Raw genomic sequence first — 18,895 nt, 5'->3', positions numbered from 1 at the left:
AGGCATGACCCATGTGTGGGTTGGGGTTTCCCGCCCAGCCAGCCAATCTACACCCCCATTCCTCCACCCACCGGGACTTACTTGCTCTGCTTTGGCAGCAGCAAATACTGATAAAAGCAGCTGCACCCAGAGCGGCTTGTGGGATGGGGGCTAAGCGGGCTGGCTGGTCAGGATGGGGAGGGAACAATGGGCTGGGGGAGCCAGTTTGACCTAAATTGAATAAGTTTGTTACTATCTAGATCTAGGTTTATCTTAAACTGGGTTCTGCAATTTTTAGACCAGTTTGTGTGCATTGAACTTCTGTACAGTTACAGGTTGAGACTGATTGCTGGTCACCAAGACTGTAAGGTCAGCACCGGGATGAGCTAAGTTTAAATCAGGTGGCTATTTTGAACCCGATTTAACCTCCCCAAAATGTCTGTACTTAGCCTAAGTGGCTTTAAGGGTACTAGGAAATTATAGATGAGGTACTGATTCGGCAAGAGAAAGGAACCTTGCCCAGAGCTGCTGCACTGGAGACACGGTCTGAAATGGAAAAGGCAGGAGCCCAAGCACCATTGATGGCAACAGGTAGGGAGGTGATCAGTGGATAAGATGTTAAAGCCATCCTCTTCCTCGAACTGCATGGGGAAATGCCGGGCTGGGAGAGCTCTGCCTATGCTGAAAGTGGGTTAGGGTCCTCCAGTATGGGCAGAGACCAATTCTACCATGGTCTTCTTATGTATCCCTGGTCAAGGCCCCTAATCCCTTTGTGCCTCTGCTTCTCACCTGGGGATTGAGGATAATATTGTCTATTCCCCCTTCCTCCCCCCATTTGTTTTAACTAGTTTAACAGGCAGGGACTGTCTCTTGTGTACCTGTAAAGCACCCACAAAGCCATACTCTTGATCTTAGATTTGGCCTCTGGGCACTAGTGGAGTGCCACTGACTCAACCCACACTCTCCCAGCCTGCAGTTTTCTAGGTCTCCCATCCTCACACATGCCCTACTCAATGCTGCTTGGCTTAGGCAATTCAATTAATTCACCTCCTGGGGTGACTGAGGCAGCAGAATGCAGATCAACAGCAACACTAATGATTTATAGCCCACCAACAAAAGGTTCAAGCCTCAGATTAAGGTTGGAGCCTTGCGAGTCAGTAGTTTGGGGCGGTTTCTATTTCCCTTGCAGCACGGTGCAAAAAAGCATGGTTAACTATGTGCCCCCAGAAGCCTCCTGTGAAGCAAAGCCACACATCCAGAGATTTCCACTCATATTTCTAGATGAGACTTTGAAAAATGGACCTGTCAATACAGCACCGTTCATTAGGCCAGGGTTAGCAATATCAATAAACTCTCTTACGACACTGAGGTTGCTGCTAAACAATAAAGCACCGCTGCCATTTCTGACTCAGTATATTCACAGGCCGCTCCCAGCCAGCCGAACAGTTGCGGGAGAAACATTTCATTTGTTTTCCAATGTGCACCCCTGCTGTTTTACCAGAGCAAAGGCATTTTAGTTGTCACGTTACAGAGTAGTTTTGTGTGTGCACATGATTAATCCCCCTTTGAGGTGCAATCCTTGTACGTTCATTGAAATAACGGGCAGGCTCTTTCCTTCCTTCCTGCTTGCCTTCCTTTTTTTCCATCCTCCTCCTCCTCTTGCTGCGCAGATACAGCTTTATTCAAAAGCTTTGGTGATTAATTTTAATGGAAGTTATAAATGAGGGCTTTATACAATTGTATCATGCATGAAGAGGATTATTTTTCCAATGGATTACCATAAAAATGAAGTTGCTGGAAATCTGCTCTCTCAACAACCCAGAGATCATCACTTTCTGTTTGAGCTGCAAAATAAAGGTGTTTAAGAAGAACAGAAGAGGGTGCTTTCATGTGGGATGAAAGGGAGGGTTACAAGGTATATTATATGATTGCCTGCTGTGGGTTCACACTCTTCCTGCCCCCTGGCAAACCACTGGCGGCTCCTGCCATACATGCACACAACATATCCCATTTGGGTCCTTCCCATTCAATGCGAGTCAGCGACATATGCTTTAAGTCAGGCATCCGACACTGTTTGGGCCCCATGTCTCTCTTATTGATTGTACAACCAAATCCACACAGGTAAATTCAATGTAGTTCTATATTAGCATGGCTTTTCACTGGCAGAGTGATGTAAAGGGGCTCCAAGTTAAGTGGAAGTAAAAGTCTGTGATTGTAGATTTGCATTGAAAGCCTTAGGAGATGAAGATGGAAGAGTATCTCTTTGCAGGGATGAGGCTGCAGGACTGGGTCTTTAGAGGGTCATATTCACCTCCGATGCCTTATCATGCCAGCTAGATGGGCTGTGTCTGTTCTACAGAGGAGTACAGCACACCTCAGTCCCTTGGGGCATCAAGCCGGTACCTTTACGGGTTTTCTAAATTCACGTTTATGTATTTACTTCCCACCTAGACTGGTTACTTTGCAGCAAAAAGATACTGCTGCAATTTATGTTTGCTTCCACTGGTGCTAACTTAAAAGAAGGGCCAGAGGCAGCGATTACCATCTAAATCACCAAGAGGTGAAGCAAACAGGTGCTATTAATAGTGGTGGAGCATGTACATGTTAATTGGAATGTATTGACTGCAACAAGGATGCAAGAAAGACATCAGCGGAGATAAGCTCAAAGAAAAGACATCATTGTCTGATGGGGGCATCCAAAGGTCTCCCAAGGCTTTTACAAAAGGATGAAAAAGGAGAAAAGCCTTTGCTGAAAAGTTTCCATGGAAAGTCTCCCATGCATCCAATTAGGACACCACTGGCTGAACTCTGCCTGGCATGCTGATTCCAGAGACCATCCATCACTGAATCAATTCACAAAAACTAAATGAACATGGGGAATTTCTGCATTTAAAAATCCTGGACCAAATTCACCTTGGCATAAATCTATTGAACAAAAGCACTGCACGCAGCTCGACAGGATTAACAGGCTCTGTTGCAGAGAAGATCAGTGCTGATGTAGCAGGGATACTGCAGGTCAGGAGAGAGCAGTAGGAGAATGCAGAACTGGAATAACAGGGGTGTTAGAGCCGGATAGCAGTATCATTAGAAGAAGTAGTCAGAAATGCCACAGGAAGGAGTGCAAATCAAAATGACTGGTTAATGGAAAAGCTGGTCAGCGTAAGACCACTGCATAAATTCTCCAGGAATTGTTTCTCCTCCTGCTATTTAACCCAATGTGTACTGGCAAGTTTTACAGGTTTTCTGTGAAAAGCTGCTCTAGCCTGATAGGAATATCTGCATAAGCACAGGGGTATTTTAAGCTGGTCTGACAAGGCCTCAGTATGAGAAATTCAGAAATGCCCAAATTCAATACGGGCAGAGTGCTACAGATCTCAAACAATATTTTGTGAAGTAGAAGTTTACCCGCCTGCTAGTGGCTGCACAAAGCCTGCGAGGCAGTGCTCTCAGCACCTTCACTTAAGTACCCTGCCTCATTTGTATACCAACTTAAAAACTCAGGCAAATTAAATTTTAAATTGCAATTAACAAAAGCAAAGTGGTAAGAGAGCAATAAGAAAAGTCAGAGAAGCAGAAGGAGGAAACTTTCTTATGACTCTGGACCAGCCAGGTGTTGGGAAACCATCTTAAACCTTCCCGTAGGGAAGATAATTACATTTGGTATGTTCTTTTTGTATTATTAAAGCCATAAAACAATGAAGTTACAACAAAAGAAAGCCATGTGCTGCAATTGCCTCCTTCCAGCTGTCCAGTTGCGGCTCACATCTGGGAACCCAGTGTTACACCTGTGCGACTCCATTGACTTCACTTGACTTGCACCAAGTCTATAATTGCTTAGCATTATCCCTGGCTAAGATATAATCTTAGAGGCTCTTGGACACATGAACAAATCCTTGTTGTAAAACAATGTACCTGGAGGCAGGCTAGATTTTACTGGGAAATCTCAGTGCAGTTCTCAGGAGCAGAGCCTTAGTTTCAACTCTGGCTTACATCCCAAAAGAAAATAAAAAAGGAAGAAGCTGTTGCCCTGCACACAGATACAGGATTGAAGGCTAACAGATGAAAGTTTAATAAAGCCATAATGCCAGGCAGCAGCAGCAAATAACCCAGCCTTCTCCACAGTATGACACGACAGATGTTTTTAACCATAAACCATGTTTCTGAGACAGGTCGTATAGGGGATATAAATTAAAGTAATGGAAGCCAAAGTGGGGGGAAAAATGATGCAGCTTCCACCTGTCTTGGCAGGGAGGTAAGCAAGTGCTGGCTGGCTCATTTGTGACTCTCCAAGTGAAATTATATTCTCTCTAGCCTCTTTACATAATTAGCGATCTGCTTCTAGAAAGAGAGATGCAGCAAAAGGGGAAAAAAACAAGCAATAAACACTACATCCACCCAGCATGAATTTAGCAAAACTGTGCATAACCCAGCCTCCTTGTAGCAAAATAGGAGGTGGGATCTTCTGTGATGCCTAGGGGGTTTGGATGCCGACTAGCAATTGTGCATCCAAACCCCTTAAGCCAACTTTGGCTACAGCCTGAACACTGTAGCCAATGCTTCACCCGCAAAGAGCAACAGGGGAAAAAGCAAGCAGCAAAACAGACTCAGTACTTGGTCTGAAACTCACCCAATTGTGCAACCAGCTTCGGCCTCGACTGTCCAAATGCAGTTGAGATTGTGATCGTACGGGGTGGGATACCCTGGAGACAATATCCTTCCAGATGAATCTCCTTGGATAGTGCCCCCGCACTCAGCTGAAAAAATTAAGTGCATTGTTCAGTGTCTTCTGGTCCCATGTATCCAGCAACACTAAATACAGCGCTTTACTTCTCTCCAAAGGTAACTTTTAATTGGCAATGCAACTAGGAACAGATGCAGACCTCAGCCTGTGATTGCTACAGGGTATTAATGAGAGTCACCTGGCCTGGCTACTCCGCATTTTTTTGTTCAGGTCCCTACAAACCTGAAGCACTCTCACGGCAGGCAACAAAATATTTGCACTCTCTGCCTGTGCAGTGCCTGGGTGGAGAGCCCATTTATATTCACTTGTCCTTAATTGACAGGCTGTGGGGTGAGTTGAGATGCCTCTGTTTGTATGTCCAAAATCTTTATTCATCGGCATCATAGAGCCAGTTCATCTATCCCCTTCAAACTGAACTTGCAAAGAACTTTGTTCTACCCTACAGCATGTTTTCATAAATCCTAGGAATCTACCTGCACATGCAAGATATACACAGAGCCCCTGCAGAAAGGGTAAAGGTTGAGAAGATTATTGGATTATAACCACGTGGACTTCACCTCTTGACTACGAGAGCTAAGATGCAGCACAGGGTCATTGAATAAGAGGAAGGCAGCTTTTTCCCCTGTTGCTCTTGGCTAATGAGACCTCTGTGCCACCATAAGCCTCATGTGTTATTTCTGACCTTGAAAATGACTCAGGGATCGTTGAGAACAGTACTCGGAGAACTTCGTTGTGCACTGAAAATGCTGGTTAATTATGGAGTTTAGGACGGCAGTGAACAGGTCATTGATATGTCGTAGCTTTATGACATAGCAGCTAAAGGGCAAAATAATCCATTATGTCTTCAAGTCAATTCAGGACTGTCCCTTGCAGTATGTTTCGTGGTGCTTTGTCCCCTTTAGATATGTGTTGATAGCACTTTTAATTGCTATCATTTCCAACCGAGTTACCTTAGAGTTACCATGTAATAACCTTCACAATAGCTATGCAGTCAATTGTGACAGTGCTGTATGTCTTCTTTATTGGCAGATGGGGATACCAATCTTGCCATTAAGAAATGGGTCTGTTGTTTTATTGTGTTGTTTAAATGGCTTGCCATGATTGTCCACATGTGCACATCTGTTCTTGGGCCGCAGCTTGTTGCAGTTTGATTTTTTTTAATTGGTTTTTTTTTCAGACTCTAGAGACCCAGATTGCGATTCTTGTGGTGCACAATCTGGTCTATATTCTGTGACTGCACTAAAGTCCAAAACATCTGGCTTTTGATGAAGATAAGCTTGACAATGATAAGCAGCCAACTTTCTTGGGGACAAAACAACTCCCTGCATTTAGCAGACTGAGCAGGGCTTTCTTCTCATAAGAGCCCGCGAGTTCACTGGGGGAAGATTTTGAAAACCAGTCGGCACCAGCTGAACTCTGTTCTGATCACAGCCATTGAGAGTGTCAGCACCACTGGAAGTTTAACTTGGATGGAAATAGCCCAGGCCAACCAAGAAAACGTCTGAAAATGTCATCCCTAGGGTCAAAAATATGAAAGGCCTTCTGATCTGAATGCACAGTGCACATTTTATGTATTCACATGAACATCTGCAATTGCAAATCAAAAAGCGAGGAAATAATAGGACAATATGAAACGGCCATTAGCATGCATGAAGCTCAGATCTCTGTCAGTTGTCTTCTGAGCACTTTGCATATATCGCTTTTCCAGCCTCCTGTCTTTACCTTTATATATTTAAAACACTTATGCAGCAGACTACTGTTTTTTCGGGAGGTCTGTATACCATTTGGCATGTTTAGGGCACTTCAATATCATCAGCTATCATCCATTTATGCACACCATTATCCCAGCTTCAAAAGCAAATGGATGTAATTGAAAATACCACAAGAAGCAACAGATTAAATTGCAAGTGATTTTAAGAATTGCCCTTGAATGCTGGAGTGTTAAGGTTTAATATTGAGTGTATATGAGTTTTCAGACTGTGCTGCTCAGGCAAGTGATGTAGTAAAAGAATGAGCATATGCCTCAAGAACTGCGTGGGGAAACACAATAAGAGAAGTAATGCGACAGAGACTATGGGATGTAACCTTCAGCAACTCTCAAATGAAAATGGCTTTGTGCTTTCCAAACCAACTCCCAGATGATGCCTGCCACCATAGGGAAACCACCCTCCACTTTGGTGTGTTTAAGGAATAGCAGGAATATAGACTAGGAATGAGAGACATTAGCAGAGCTTTGCTGACGGGCTCAGAGGGTCCGGCCTGAGACACCTGCGGGAAGCTGGCATAGCCTCATGCTCCTGATCTATATTCATAAGACTGAGGTCTGATAAAGGGATGAGTAGCAAGGGAACATTGCTATTGTCTGTGTTTGCATCCAAGGGGGTCTGCCTCAGATGAGTGCATTGGCTGGGTCGGAGGAAGGCTCTGTTGGGATCTGCAAAGACAGCCCTAACCAAAATGACAGCGGCTTACCTACACACACTGGCAGCGGTTGGTCCCAAGCTCTGCGTTCACCCATCAAGCAGACGAGCACCCTGCTGCCTCTTAACGTGTAGCCAGGATCACAATTAAAAGACACAGAGCTGCCTGCAAAATGCCCCTCGTCGTGGACCTTGTAGCCAAACTGGGGGATGCCAGGATCCTCGCATTTAATGAGCTCAAAACCTGGTACAAGGTAAGAGGGAATTGTTCTCAATAGCTGGAATATGTTAATAACTAGTAATGCAGAGAGCTGCTGCAGGCCCACATGGGACTGCTCTCTTTCGGACTTGCATCTTTTCTTTAACAGGGAAGAAGCATTAAAGGAAGGGTGGCCTTATGATTTAGAGACTGGACTGAGAACCTGAAGACTTCAGTTCCCAGCTTTGTTGCAGACTTCCTATGAGCAAGCCAGAAAGTCACTACCGATGGGTTGATACTAGGACAGGTTTCTTGCAGATCTACTCTGGAAGGAACTACCCCATCATCCCTCCTACTGGAGATGCAGGTTTTGCCAAGCACATTTTTCATCCTCCCCAATGCCCTTCACCAGCACAGCTATACTGGCAAGCTTCAAAGTGCAGACTAGTCTTTTTGCACTTCATCTGCCTCTTAGTAATAAGAGGATAATAATGGTCATCTCCCATGCTTTGTAGACTGCAAGACTTTTGGAGTGGGAACCATGTCTAACTGTTTGTCCAGTGCCTAGCACCATGGGATTGTTGTCTCGACTGTGCTTCTAGGTGCCAGTATAGTTCAAATAATGGTGCTTATTCTATGAGCAAGCAGTCTGGGACTTACTTGAAAACTGTAGTTCAAAGCCTTTACTTGTGTTCTCACTGTTGGTGATGAACTCAAGCCACATGCTGCTGGAAGTGCTGTTTATACTCGTGCCCAGCATCTCGGAGCGGCTAAAGGAGCCCAGGAGGCGAGCAGAATTATTGCTACCATCATAGATCTGGAATGAAAAAACACACCAAAACCAAAATGAAACATCGTACCACTTAGGAGCTGTGAGGCCAAAGCCTCTGCACAGGTAAATGGAAGCAACTCCTTTGAAGCTGCAGGAATTACACCCCCTAAACCACTGGGCTCTTTATTTTATTTTTAATTTTTTTTTACAACTAGTCGGTTATACTGCTCCTTAATGGCAGTGGATTGGCAGCCCAGGAAAATACCTGTTATTTTGTCTAGGTGCTTACAGCAGGCTCATCACAGGGTTACTGAATGACCTGAAAGAAGCCTTGTGTCCTGGAAACTGTCATAGTCTAGATCAGAAAGAACATGCCCCTTTGACTAGCTCACTGCTCTATTGCACATCGGAGCTTATTAAAGCTAATAAATACACCAGCAAGACTGGGGGGGGGTGGGGATTGAAGAGAAATGAACCCTCCTGAATAAGAGCACAAGCCACTTTCTCAGTAATGAAGGCTTGGAGGAAATTTTCGCTGGGAGCTGGTAGGAAATGGCATGAGACTGGGTTACTAGCACTTGACTGCCCAATGCATTCTTTGCATTAGCTGGAAATCTCTCTCTTGCCAGCAAGTCTGCAAGGAGACGGTGTGTGGATTAAGCCTACCTTGCACTGTGTAAGTACAGCCCTTAAATAAGGACAGAGACATTTGCAGGGGAGATGGCTTAGCACAGCAGCACACAACTTATAATAATAGTCCCTACAAAAAGCATTTTTTGTGGGTAATATAACGCAGCCTGGATTCGCCTCTCTCTATAGATAGCCCTGAAACCTGTAAGCACAGATTAATTGAACGCTGGGTGCCGAGATGCTGAAGAGCTCGGGAGTTTTGCATTTAAATAATCTTTTTTTTTTTTTTGGCAGATCAACCTGGCCTCTTAGATGCACACAAATAATACTGAGGACCTCATGTTCACAGTCTCTGCTGTACAACAGTGCAGATAAGAACGAAAGTTTTGCTGCAAGGAAGGCCCCCATAGCGTTCCAGCAAATCGCTGAGATGAAGCTGTTTTTCCCCCCATTAATGTGTATTTCTACACGGATCTGCTCATTGTGCAATTTCTGCTACTCTGTGTGGTGTCTAAAACTGCCAGATTAAAGCCCCTCTCTAGCTATTTACTTACTCCAAGATAAGAATATTTTCCCTAAAAGAACAAAAAGAAGAAAGCCCATTAGTTTTCCATGGCGGCTATTTCTACTCCCTTTTGTGAGTTCAGTCGACTCTTGCTAATCTAAAGCCCACCAAAGTGTTCGCATACAACACTGAGGTCTCTCCCTACCTCTCCAAGAATACTGAACAGAAGTTACATCATTGCTACTAAATGTTTTTTAATATTGTTTTAGTATTTTTTAGGATTTTACATAATATAGCATTTACTGACACATGCGTTAGGAAGAGACAAGCAGATTGTACTGTGTAAATGTTGGTTTAACCTTGACTATTTGAGGAGACATCACAAAGAATATTATGGGTAAGTTTAAAGGGCAGAAGGCAGCACCGTGTTCGCGGTAGCTCTGCACTTCCCAGCCCTGCTGAGGAATGACTTGTTCTGCAACTCATACTTCCAGCATATAAACTTCAGGCATGGGCGATGACTCTTTTGGACAGAAGTGTGAATTGGTGAAGTTTAGCTGTCCTGAGGCTTTCGACTGGCTAAAATACGTTTGCTAGTCTGTTCCTGGGAACTGCAAATGATGGCAAAGCAGTGACACAAGTTAATTATCCGGTATCCACAGCCTGCAAGATATTATTTCACCACTATAACAGGACCCTTCGCACCTCACTAACTTCACATGGGGCCGCCAACCATAGACATTGCAATGGCTCAGCTGCATTTTTTTTTTAAATTTTAAAGCGTGAGGTTAATGGAAGTCTTTCAACTGGCTTCCAAGAGCTAGGGGTCAGGTCTTTCATAATCAACCAGCTACATCTCTAATTACCATCAAGGTAATCACCATGATAGTTATGCATCTATAGTATCTATCGGAGATCCCTTTGAGGTTAAGATGGGACTTAAGCAAGGCTGCATCGACACTCTTCTCGATCTTCCTTACTGTGGTAAACTGTTTAATCTCAGCTGACTCTAAACCAAAACCAAGACTACCCTGACCTCGGTCATCAAGCTCCTGGTGGTACTGTAGCATATGCTCACTCAGAAGCAGACCCTCAGGCAATTGCCAGCATCTTTACCAAGGCATTCGAGAAAATGGGACTGACGCTTAACACTCAGAAAACTAAAGTGCTCCATCAACAAGGTCTTAAGGACCAGTCCCCAGCTCCGGTAATTCAGATGCATGGTGAGACTCTGGAGGACACTGAATATTTCCCGTATCTTGGAAGCCATCTCTTGCAGAAGACTGACATTGATAAAGAAATCCAACTTAGCCTTGAATGTACAAGAGCAGCCTTCGGGCACTTGAGGAGACGGGTGCTTAAAGATCGCGACATCAGATGTGAAACCAAGCTCATGGTTTATAAAGCTGTTGTGATTCCCACCTTACTGTATGGAGGTGAGACATGGGCAATGTACAGGAGACACCTCAAGTCACTGGAGAAGTACCACCAAGGCTGCCTGCAGAAGATCCTTCAAATCCAGTGGGAAGATAGACACAACAGCATTAGCTCCTCTCACAAGTAAACACCACAAAGCACCAAGGTGATGATCATCTAGCATCAACTTTGCTGGGCCGGGCATGTCATCTGGATGTTGGACTCCAAACTCCCAAAGCAAGTTGTATTCCCCCAGCTTAGTCAAGGCATATGCTCAAGAGGTGGGCAGAGAAAGCACTTCAAGGACATCTTCAAGGCTAGCTTGAAAAAACGTAAGATCGACATCAACTCGTGAAAGACTCTTGCCCAAAACTGCCCCAAATGGAGGAAGAGTCTGCTGCAAGGATATCTGTACTTTGAAACCTTATAATGACAACAGGAGATGGAAAAGTGGGAGTGGCAGAAACCGCGGGTTATGGACCGAATCAAGGACCTGGAGCCACCCACCACGCATGGAAACACATGCTTGACTTGCACCAGATCGACCTTGTCAGCTATGTTCAAACCCACAGATAAGACAATCATTGAAGACAATCATCCTCGATTGCTAGGGATTGCCAAAGAAGGAACATATCTAAAAGCTATTTGGGAGACAGTCCAATTTCTATGGAGACAAGTGTGTTCAAAGCATTAAAACCAGACCAGTATTAGCATTGAAGGGCTGCTTTATTGGAAGCCTCAGCTGAAAGACAGATCTGAAGACCAAATGCCCTCTGCTACCCTGCTCCTTGTGACTGTGTGGTACAGAGAGGACAGTTTCTGGACAGTTTGGTGGAAGCCCATACTGCCACTGCCTGTTCAGTACAGTACAGTCTCCAGGACTGTCAGCTCAACATATTTCACCAGGATCAAATCCACTTTGAAAACAGAGAGGAAAGGAAAGAGGGCAAATATACAACCAAGGGGTTGAGATCTGAATCTCAAAGGGTTTGGTGAAATATCTGCAGGGGGGAAATAAAAAAAGCCAAATGCTCTAACTTCTTATCTAAATGCAGTCTGGAAGAACAAGATCTCTCAGTATCAACCAGTCTAGTTCCACCCAACAGTGGAGATGCCACTAGACTAGCTTCTTCAGCAGCATTTGGGCATTTCAATAATCACTCAAGAATTAGAAGTAGGTACTCTGCTTTACCTACATATATTTCCTCATGCTTGGTGCTGCTGACTCAGTTTGAGTAGCTCTCTGTTGTGCGTTAAGCCTCATTAAAAACTTAATGGCCACAAGCAATGCAAAGCTTTTACAGACCCAGATGTGCACTGCTCTAAACATCTGTCCCCACATTACTGTATGACATCTCCGACTTTCTCTGAGACACACAGCTATACCATTTCCCAGAGATGCTACTGAGACAATTCAAAGTGAAAGCTTTTTGAGAGAAGAGGTCTTGCTTTTATCCAATGCTTGTACAGCACCAAGCATTCAGGTTCAGGATCTGTAACTAGGGGGTGAGGTGCTCTGTGCTCCATTAGATAAATAATAATAATAGCAATCGAGGATCAACTTCAAGATAACTATTTTCTTCTATGATGAAGTTGCACGTTACCTGTCAAGGAGTTTGGGCTTAAAGTACACTAGGAATAACCCCGATAAGATTTTCAAAATAACTGTTATCAGTATGCACATCCATCTCTAAATTCTCCGAACCCCCCATCCCAGTAAAGCAAGTTGTTACCTTAAGAACATCCCCTGCCTCCAGTTCAAAAGTCCTGGCTTTCAGCTGGATCCCCTTTCCTGGCTGGGTCTGGATGGAGTAAATGCATTCATGGTTGTTATTGTAGTTTATTGGATAGTTGGGAGATAGCAAAACACCCTGTGTTCCAGTTACAGATGAACCGCATTCAGCTGCAGAAAGACAAAGAGAAACATTTTAATAATCATGTGGAAATACGAGCAAGACAGTACATGCACATAATCGCGTCTTAACTCCTGAATGGTGGGATATAGAGACACTCACCCTCTTAAGCCCACCCCTACATGCCAATGGTTTTGTGTGTTCTGTTTTCAAAAGCAGGTAGTAAATCAACTAGTAATGATATCACCTAGCTGTTAAGTGCTGCTTTTCATTAGCACATCTCAAAGCACTTTAAAAGGAGAGCAGTATCATTCTCCCCATTGTACAGAAAGGGAAACTGAGGCACAGAGAGGTGATTGGATCTGCACAGCGTCACCTAACCGCCACAGCTGGGAAGAGAACTCGGGTCCTGAGGCCCAGTCTAAGCAGGCAGATCACACTGTTGGGCTGAGAAAACAGCTTTAATAAATGTCAACAGATAGTCATGTGTCCCGTCACAATTGTGCTTGAAGCATTTCCTTTTTATGAATGTTCAAGCCGCCTGGCTTTGCTGGCACAGCTGTTTGCAGGAAAAAAAAAAATCCCAACCAACCAAACAAAATCAAACCTAAGCAAAATAAAACAAACCAGCACAATGAAAAACACTGGCTGCTCAATTATTGACTGAGACTCAAATTCAGGAAAACATACTGAAATCAATGGGAGGTGAGCACGCATTCAAAATAATGCAGGCGCCAAAAATTTCCAGGGATCAATTCCTAAAAGCAATATTGTGAGGGGTATCTCAGATTGTAATATTTAAACATTTGCCTTTGTCCTGTGTTGCTTAGTTACATAAGCCACATATATATAAAAGAAACAATGCCACACCATTTACTTAACTAAAACCCAACACAAATATCTTTGCTGACTCCTGGTAATGAACTGTTACGACTGCATGCTCGAGTGACGTCTGCAGATTGTTTCAAAGAATAAAGAATTTTGTGAATTCCAAATTTTTAAAAGGAACAGGTGGGAGAAGGAAAAGAAGGCAAAGTATGACAGAATCCATTATTAATGGCTAATTCTGTCCACCGCCTTTCTGGGGAATGCTTTGCTTGATGATATTTTAAGGCGGGGCGGACAAAATACGGCCCATGGGCCGCATCTGGCTCACAGGCTGCATCTGGCCTGCCAGGCACTTTCATCTGGTCTGCGGCGCCCACCAACTAATTGTACCCTGCCCAGCCCTCCTGCCCACGAGGGTAAGAGCGAGGTGCCCACCCCACCACCACCACCATCTATTGCTCCTTGCTCCCCCCTGCATGGGCAGAAGGGCCCAGCTCAGCCATCACGTGGCTTTCAGGTGGGGCAGGTGCTGCCACTGCTGCAGCTGCCAGGGAACCTGCTCAGCTTCCCTGGCATCCCACTTGCTCTGGGCAACAGGTAGGGAAGTGGTAAGGGCAGGGACAGAGCTGCAGCTGGGTAGGAGTGTAGAGCATGGGGCTGGCAGCAGTGCTTAGTTTGCACCCAAGGGGGTGGCAGCAGCATGAAGCTTGGGTGGGCATGGTGTAGGTGTGTAGGAGTGTGAGTGGGGAGTGGAGGAGGAGTGTGTGCAGCCCCAGCAGGCAGTAGCAGTGGCAGCAGGCAGGGGCGCTTGGGGCACATATGCCCAGCATAGGCATTGCTGCTCGGTGGCATGTGGGTCTGGCCAGTGGTGCATATCATGGTGAGGACTGCAGCCCCACTGGGCCACCTCTATTGCCAGTGCTCCCTGCCATGCAGGTGCAGCCCCTGCACTTGCATGCAGCGGAAGGAAGCCCCACGCACAGGAGTCAGCTGCCTTGTTGCCCCCTGCCACGCAGGTCCTGGGGACTCGGTAGAGGAGAGCTCCAGCCCCTGCATCCCCATGGAGTCCTGGGGGCAGGGGGAAGGAAAGGCAGTCAGCTCCAGTGCCCGGGGCTTCCCTCCCGTGGTGCGCAAGTACGGGGGCTTTGTGTGTGCAGCTGGGAGTGCTGGTGATAGAGGTGGCCCAGGCGGCCTATGCTCCTCATCGCGATGTGGAGAGCTGGCTGGATCCCCCACCTGCTGCTGTTGTGCCGTGAGGGGAGTGGGGGTGTGCCACACCTCCACCACCCTCCCTCACACCCCACAAACGCCATACACCCACACCCTGCACTCACAACCCCTGCACATACACCTCCCAACATACCCTATTTCCCCCCCACAACCCCCCCTCGCACCAGGGTTGACATGTAGGAGGTGCATGTGGGTGCACCCCCTGAGCGTGGAGGTATACCTCCTGCAAAAAGGCACAGCTGACACTGTTGATGGTACCTGTGGGTAGTTGCTGCTCGCCAGCCCTCTGCAGGCACCACCAGCGTCATCCGTGGGCAGTCTATGATAGCCCCTGGCTGCTAGCAACACTGCCAGTGGCACCTGTGGGTGGTCACCGATCCCTGATCGGTGTTTGCCACTCTCTACCCCCACCCCCATCAACAGTGCTGGCAGCGTCTGTGGGAGCTCTTCCACTTACCACCACCTCACTCCCATTGCCCCTGCCACGCTCCCGCCGCCACCAGCACAGCTATGCCCCCCCCCCCAGCTGCCGGGCGCATGAGCCATTCGTGCCTCACCCCCCCACACACCCCACCATACACACACACACTTATGCCACACCCCATACACACCCCACACCCCACCACACACCCCATCATACACCCCCCCACACCCCAACCACACACTAGACAAGACTATGAATTTATTTTTTAGTTACTATGCAATCACCTCTATATACACTATGCAAACACAAATCATGCCAAAAATATTTTTGTTATACAATTAAAATAGGTTATAGCAGGTGTTTGACTTTTAGTGTATGATTTGGTTTTTTTCCTGGTTCTAAGATGGCAACCCCACCTCCCAAAGGTAGTATTTCCAGGGGCAAGAAGTGGGACTTCTGGTCCCAAGATGGTGACCAGGAGCAGGGCAATTGCAAGGAGCAGGGCTACCCATGTGGCCCTTGAAAGCTCACCAAACCGCGTTAAGCAGCCCTCCACCCAAAATAATTGCCTGCCCCTGTTTTAAGGTCTTTTTATTACCTGGCTGTCTCATCACTTCCTTCTCCTGCCACCCCTACCCCATGACTGACAGCTGCAGCCATTTCAACCAGGAATGGGAGAAATCTTGTGAAGAGGGGTTTTTTTTCAGATTCCCTTCGATTCATTTTTTGGTATCCAAACTAGTTCCAGTTCATACCTCTTGGTTTCTCCCCAAAATTTAAGCACAAAAACTCCCCTGATTCAGACATGCATGCTTTACAGTAGCTTCCTGGCATGTTTTTTTCTAGAGAAAAGCCAGACAGTGCTAGGGAGAAAAGAATTCCTCCAATGCTCCACTGACACTAATGGCTTCAACTTCAAATTGCCTATAGATTAGATTTATTTTACTGTTCAGATTTCTCTCTGCTTCTTTTGCTGCAATCTCTTCAATGCTTTCCAATTCGCTCTGCCTCTCTGTCTGTTTTGCTTTGCTCCTTTCTCTACACTGATTCTAAGAGAAACACAATTGAAACGCCATTTGAGTTTTGACCTTTGGAAGGTGCAACAACCAATGGCTTCGACAGCTCGAAAATTGATGAGAGTGATAAATAGCACAAGACTGCACATGAGAGAAAAGGGCTCCAATACAGAGGAAGGACTGTTTGGACACAGGCTGCTACCCAGATCTGGGTTTAAATTACCCGGTTGGGTTCCAGGCTCCCCATGCAACACTGGGTGAATCATGGAGTTGCTCGCTACCTTTCAGAAAAACGGGGATAATAATCCTTCCGGTGTCTCCCGAGTTGTCCATTTACACTGTAATCTCCTTGCACCATAGCTCATCTCTCATGGCAGTGGAAATTTTCTAGTACAGTACTGCCTGCAAGGGTATGGCGACATCACAATAAAGTCTAGCATGAAGATGCATACATGCAATGTCTGTGCTAATGTGCACTGCATTGGGCACTGTAGCCAAAAAAAAATCCATCTTTCCTTAAAATGCCAATAAAACAGTGGGAAAGAAGCTTGCAATATTTACACAGTTAAATGCCACAATGGCTGATGTTGACAGGTATGTTGCGCAATGGTAACGAGGCATCCAAAAAAGTTATCATTATTCATGGGTGCCAGCTATCAGCAGAATTAACTCTGTCCAGGGGTGGATCTGGGGGGCCAGTTGCACCCCTCTTTGATTCCTGCACCACCCGAAGTTTAAAACCAACTGCCTGGCAGTGATAGTAGCATTTCTATTCAGGCAGCAGTGACCAAGTCGATTGACCTCATGGCTCATTGTACTCCACGTGTTTCCTTCTAAACTCTTCCTTCCACGGGTGCTAATGACCTCCTCTCCTTTTTAAGTGGTCTTAATATTCCACTAATGAAGCTATTCTTTATTGTGCAATTCTGCTGTCTGTTAGCTGCTCCGGGTAATGTAGCTCCTATTTCACACCCTGCAGACTGCTTTTAACTCTAACCAAAAATAACTTTGCATGGAAATAACTTTTAGTGAAGCACTGGACGCACTGTCAAGATGCTCAAAAAGGCTAGATTTTATGAATCTGAAAAAGAAACACCCATTCCAGCCTAAGAACCAGAGGACTAATGAAACAACATATACTGAATATTTTGTGCTTGGGTGTTGTGTTTGCTTGATACATAATAGGTGAGGTCGTCGATTTATATTTGCTTTTGCTTTAATCTGAAACTGAATAATATAGCCCTCAGCCACTAGTTTCTTAGTAGAGCTTCTAGTTGCTTTTAACCTGATAAATGTATGCATTTGCTTCTAAGTGATGATGTACCACATCATCTGCACCCCCCTCTTGAAAATCCTGGGTCCACCCATGACTGTCTGTGTGTCCTGATGTGAGCCAGGATCCTCCCAGTCTGTGTCTCACAACATACATAGACAATATCCCAACATGTGTAGTTATGTTGTGCGAGTTTACACGTGTTTATGCATTCCTAGTACACTCCTGATTATCTCCAGTGCAAGCAAATCGATGAGTGGGTGTTTTGGCAGCTTATTTACTCTGAAAGATTTTCAGCAGTTAAACACTGGCTTTCCTTTCCTAAACATTTCCTTTCCTAAACATTGCCATTACTTTGTGTCTCAGTGCTTTGCATGTACAGCTGAGGAGAATCGCTCCAATTTGCAGTGGAAACAGCTTGCCAATTATCTCGCAATTCTCATTCTTGCAAGACCTTGCACACTGTGGGAACTCATTGCAAGTAGACGAAGGGAAGCACCAGATACAGCCCTTTTCCCTACCTGGCAACAATTTCAAAATGCCAGCGTGGCCACCCCTTAACTCATAGGAGCACAGAGTAAGAAAACGGGCAGCTTGTAGCGGGTGGTGACGCGCGCTACAGAGACACACGACCCAAGGACAGGAGATCTTTTCTGAGCATGCTCAAAGTCCCCAAAGGCATTGGTTCAGGCAGCAGAATTTGAGATATTTGAAACCAGGCTGGAGAATTTGTTTGCATAGGAACAACCCTGCCCTGGCTGACAAAGTTGGACCAAATGAACACACAGGCTGGGAACAGTGTAGGATGGGATGCTGGAAGGCTGCAAATTGTTCATTTTATCTCTGCAGGACCGATAGGTTACCCTAATACAAGCTAGGCAACACAGCCCAGAGTTAACCTTTGCCTGAAGTGGTGTAACTTTGGGACACTTAGCAAAAGTTAAGAAGCTTTAATGTGAAGACACTCACATTTTAAGTGCCCTTAGTACGGTTTAAGTGAAACTTGTAACTTCACCGTAACTCTCTAATGTGTGTCTCGCACAAAAGTCATGATCTGTTTTTAAAAGTGGGGAAATTACGGCACGTAGAAATGAAATAGCCTACCCAGGGTTTCACAGGGAGTCTATAGAATCAGATTGAGATGGATAGTGTGACTTTCAATAACCCATTAAGGTTATGGACACATGTACTTTATAACCACATTAAAAGGGGAGGGGAACTGCCACTGGGGAGCATGCATGAGCTGCTATGCTGCAATTATGATGTCTGCAAGCTCTGGGCATTAATTCACTGTAAATTTAATCCTGAATGAAACTGAGTTAAAGTTGCAACCCTGCTACATTTCCGCTTTTGCATGGTACAGACATAACACCTACATCCTAACAGCTTAAATTGATACCGTTTGATATTGAAACAAGAATTATAGCTGTCCACACCCCAAATATCTTCCCATTTTAGTTCCTGAAATGCAAAGAAGGGCTAAAGTTGCTTTCTTTCACCCATTGTGAAAGAGATGGAACTGGGACTGGCTTCCCAGATTAAGGACAATAAGAAGTCTTTTTTTAAATATGTAGGGGGTAAAAAGAAGGTCCCGGGTAATGTGGGGCCC

The 18,895-nt window shown here is 45.4% G+C and overlaps 1 protein-coding gene across 4 annotated transcripts in view; it reads right to left on the bottom strand.

The window, feature by feature from the left end:
• CSMD2 (CUB and Sushi multiple domains 2) overlaps window positions 1-18,895 on the bottom strand; it is a 640,139-nt gene that overhangs the window by 162,343 nt on the left and 458,901 nt on the right. For all 4 annotated transcript variants that reach the window (XM_019547773.1, XM_019547775.1, XM_019547774.1 and 1 more), the window contains 4 exons: window positions 12,396-12,565; window positions 8,000-8,156; window positions 7,193-7,384; window positions 4,607-4,733 (listed from right to left, as the gene is read on the bottom strand). In XM_019547773.1, the coding sequence (XP_019403318.1) occupies window positions 4,607-4,733; window positions 7,193-7,384; window positions 8,000-8,156; window positions 12,396-12,565 (646 nt within the window). The remainder of the gene's footprint in view (window positions 1-4,606; window positions 4,734-7,192; window positions 7,385-7,999; window positions 8,157-12,395; window positions 12,566-18,895) is intronic.

The sequence above is a fragment of the Crocodylus porosus genome, unplaced genomic scaffold, assembly GCF_001723895.1.
Source record: "Crocodylus porosus isolate Cpor-Errol unplaced genomic scaffold, CroPor_comp1, whole genome shotgun sequence".
In the NCBI taxonomy this organism is placed as follows: Eukaryota; Metazoa; Chordata; order Crocodylia; family Crocodylidae; genus Crocodylus; species Crocodylus porosus.
This window is presented reverse-complemented; position numbering and strand designations above follow the sequence as displayed.